The 4,027-nt window shown below is 40.4% G+C and overlaps 1 protein-coding gene across 1 annotated transcript; it reads left to right on the top strand.

Moving 5' to 3' along the window:
• The first annotated feature begins 214 nt into the window (after positions 1–214).
• On the top strand, positions 215–3,787 carry LOC111917832 (serine/threonine-protein kinase BRI1-like 2). The gene has a single exon (XM_023913471.2). The coding sequence runs from the start codon at positions 354–356 to the stop codon at positions 3,684–3,686; it is 3,333 nt and encodes a 1,110-aa protein (XP_023769239.1). The 5' UTR covers positions 215–353; the 3' UTR covers positions 3,687–3,787.
• Positions 3,788–4,027: the final 240 nt, after the last annotated feature.

Below are 4,027 nucleotides of genomic sequence, written 5' to 3'. Positions count from 1 at the left end.
TTAATTCTAGCATAAGTCATTGTAAAGTATGAAATACTAACCAAATTATAACTGCTAAGTTATTGCTACTCCTTACACTTGGATTTGCAAATCTAGATATAATTGGCAATGATCCCATAAGGGTCTACGGAATGATGTGAAGAATGAGCACGCCATCTATATCCTTTTTCCTTTTATAAAAGAAACTTTTGAAAGGTCAAAATCAAAATACATTGATAGTTTGATGGATCAATCGACAAAAAGATATCTATTAGTTTGCATCCATATCCTTCCTACAATTTGACACATATATATACATATCACCTTTTCTTGTTCTTGTCAAGAAGCATCGTGTTCCTCAACTCATTTCTCCAATGGTGGTCAACGTATTACATCTCTACCTCTATTCATGCATAGCTCTCACTTCCATCTTATGCGAGTTGGGTTCCAGTTTGCGTCCACGTTCCATAGTCAAACCAGACCCCTACAGGTCATCATCCGCCATTAAAACGGACTCTGAAGCTCTGATTGAGTTCAAGAACATGATCGAAGATGACCCTGATGGTGTTCTTTCAAGCTGGCAGCTCACCAATTCGCCATGCAAATGGCATGGTGTGACATGCACCCAAGGTCGAGTCACTCAACTTGACCTGAGCGATTCTGACCTCGAGGGTTCAATCTCTTTCTCTCCCTTTTCATCTTTAGATATGTTAACTCTCTTGAATCTATCAGAAAATAAACACCTGTTCATCAACTCAACTTCCATATTTCAACTCCCATTTGGGTTAGAACAGATTCTACTTTCGAATTCCGGAGTCACAGGCTCCATTCCCGATAAATTTCTCGTCAAATTCAAGAATCTTGCTGTTATCAATCTCTCCCAGAATAGTCTAACTGGTGTTTTACCTGAAACCCTTGTGTCTAATCCTGATATCGTTCAAGTTCTTGATCTATCTTCCAATAGCATCTTTGGAACCATTCCTGTTTCATTTTCGAATTATACCAATCTCAAGAACTTGAATCTTTCATACAATGTGATCACCGGTAACATACCAAAATCTTTGTCGAAACTCAAAAACTTACAGGTTTTGGATTTCTCGCATAATCTACTCACTGGTTGGATTCCGGAGGAGTTGGGTAATTTATGTGAATCGTTGCTAGAACTCGGGCTTTCGTTTAACAACATTACTGGGACATTTCCAGCTTCGTTTTCTTCATGTTCATGGTTGCGGGTTCTTGATCTTTCCAACAATAATCTTACAGGTCCATTGCCTGATTCCATGTTTCAAAACATGGGTTCTTTAGAACGATTGATCTTGAGTAATAACAAGATTTCTGGGCTGTTTCCAATCTCCATTTCGTTGTGCCAGAAGCTAAAAGTTGTGGATTTCAGCTCTAATATGTTTTCCGGAACCATCCCTTCTGGGATATGTCCGGGAGCGTCTTCACTTGAAGAGCTTCGAGTGCCGGATAATCTGATTTCAGGCGAAATCCCGGAGGAACTGTCGCAGTGTTCAAAGCTAAGAACGATCGACTTGAGCTTGAACTATCTCAATGGCACGATCCCTGCAAAAATCGGGAATCTGGAGAATCTTGAGCAGTTTATTGCTTGGTACAATGGATTGGAAGGGAATATTCCGGTGGAGCTGGGAAAATGCAAGAATCTGAAGGATCTTATTCTGAACAACAATCACCTCTCCGGGAAAATTCCGGTCGAATTGTTGAACTGCAGTAATCTTGAATGGATTTCATTCACAAGCAATTCACTTTCCGGTGAAATCCCACCTGAGTTCGGTTTGTTATCGAGGTTGGCGGTGTTGCAACTAGCAAATAACAGCCTGAGTGGTAAGATTCCGGTGGAATTGGGAAATTGTAGCAGCCTTGTTTGGTTAGATTTGAATAGTAACAAATTAACCGGTGAAATCCCACCTCGAATCGGGAGGCATATCGGAGCACAGCCATTGATTGGAATTCTATCAGGCAATACTGTAGTTTTCGTCAGGAATATCGGGAATTCTTGCAAAGGAATCGGTGGTTTACTGGAATTCGCCGGAATCCGGCCGGAAAGGCTATTACAGGTTCCGACGTTGAGAACTTGTGACTTTAAAAGAATGTATTCTGGTCCGATTTTGAGTTTGTTTACACAATATCAAACTCTAGAGTATCTTGATCTTTCGTACAACGATCTCACTGGAATCATTCCTGATGAATTTGGTGAAATGATTGCATTACAAGTTCTTGTGTTGTCACATAACCAATTATCCGGTGAGATTCCGGCGACACTTGGCCATCTCAAGAACATGGGTGTTTTTGATGCATCTCATAACAGGCTTCAGGGTCATATTCCAGAATCATTTTCGAATCTAACCTTTCTTGTTCAGATTGATCTTTCAAACAATGAGTTAACCGGGCAGATTCCGACAAGAGGGCAACTCAGTACATTGCCGGAGACTCAATACGCGAATAACACGGGATTATGTGGTGTTCCGTTGCCGGAATGCAACATATACAATCCGGCGGCGGATGCTGGCGGTGATGTTGGGAGATACGGTGGCGGTGGTAGGCGGTCATCGGCTAAAACTTGGGCTAACAACATTATAATGGGGATTCTCATCTTGGTGGCTTTGGTTTGTTTGTTAATTGTTTGGGCGATAGCTATGCGAGTGAAACGAAAGGTGATCGAAGAACAACAAATGCTCGAACAACTAAAAGCTTCACATTCAGCCACAACATGGAAGATCGAGAAGGAGAAAGAGCCGTTGAGCATAAACGTTGCCACATTTCAAAGACAACTACGAAAACTGAAGTTTTCGCAGCTGATCGAAGCCACCAACGGGTTCTCGTCAGAGAGCCTGATTGGTTGTGGTGGCTTCGGAGAAGTTTTCCGAGCAAGATTGAAAGACGGGTCAAGTGTTGCAATCAAGAAACTTGTTCGGTTGAGTTGTCAAGGTGATCGGGAATTCATGGCCGAAATGGAAACTCTAGGCAAAATCAATCACAAAAACCTTGTACCGTTGCTCGGATACTGTAAAATCGGTGAAGAACGTCTTTTGGTTTATGAATTCATGAAGTTTGGTAGCCTAGACGAGATGTTACACCGACGCACATCCGACCGTAGAATTTTGAATTGGGACGAGCGCAAAAAGATCGCGAGAGGTGCTGCGAAAGGGCTATGCTTCTTACACCATAACTGTATTCCTCACATTATCCATCGGGACATGAAATCGAGCAACGTGTTATTAGACCATGAAATGGAGGCTAGGGTTTCTGATTTCGGTATGGCGAGGCTAATCAACGCTCTCGACACACATTTAAGCGTTAGTACATTGGCTGGTACCCCGGGGTACGTCCCACCGGAGTACTACCAAAGTTTTAGATGCACCGCAAAGGGTGATGTATATTCATTAGGCGTGGTATTTTTGGAACTTTTATCTGGAAAAAGACCGACAGATAAAGAGGATTTTGGTGACACGAATTTAGTTGGGTGGACAAAAATGAAGGTCCGAGAAGGGAAATCAAGAGAAGTTATCGACCCAGAATTGTTATTGAGTACCAATGAACAAGAAAGGGAAGATGTTAAAGAAATAATTAGGTTTTTGGAAATAACATTGCAATGTGTTGATGATTTCCCTTCAAGAAGGCCAAGTATGTTGCAAATTGTGGCATCGATAAGAGACCTAAACGTGCCTAGAAATCCTGTTACTTAAAATATTTTTCTTGTCTATATACCATTAAATTTGCGTAATTGAGTTGTCTTTTATTGGAATGTAATACTTGTTTTTAACAAGATCAAATGTTGTTTATCATATGTATTATACTTGCTTTTCCTTTTAAGTAATTAGATTGACTTTCAAGAGTCAAAATAATCTAATCGATATAAGAAGATTAATGATTAAAACATGAGTATGCAAAAAACATTCAAATGTTATATGGATTAACCAGACCTCTGACATAACCATATGTTAAATAGATGACTTTGTTGGTTATTTTTCGTGTGTATATTATATGGGCTAAACATATGTATGTGTATTGTAACCACATATGTATG

The sequence above is a fragment of the Lactuca sativa genome, chromosome 1 (genome assembly GCF_002870075.4).
Source record: "Lactuca sativa cultivar Salinas chromosome 1, Lsat_Salinas_v11, whole genome shotgun sequence".
NCBI classification, from domain to species: domain Eukaryota; kingdom Viridiplantae; phylum Streptophyta; class Magnoliopsida; order Asterales; family Asteraceae; genus Lactuca; species Lactuca sativa.
Note: the sequence above shows the minus strand (reverse complement) of the source record. Positions and strands in the feature narration are given on the sequence as shown.

Bases quoted from the DNA above. Each gene is read 5' to 3' on its own strand.
- LOC111917832 (XM_023913471.2), top strand. From the start codon at position 354: ATGGTGGTCAACGTATTACATCTCTACCTCTATTCATGCATAGCTCTC.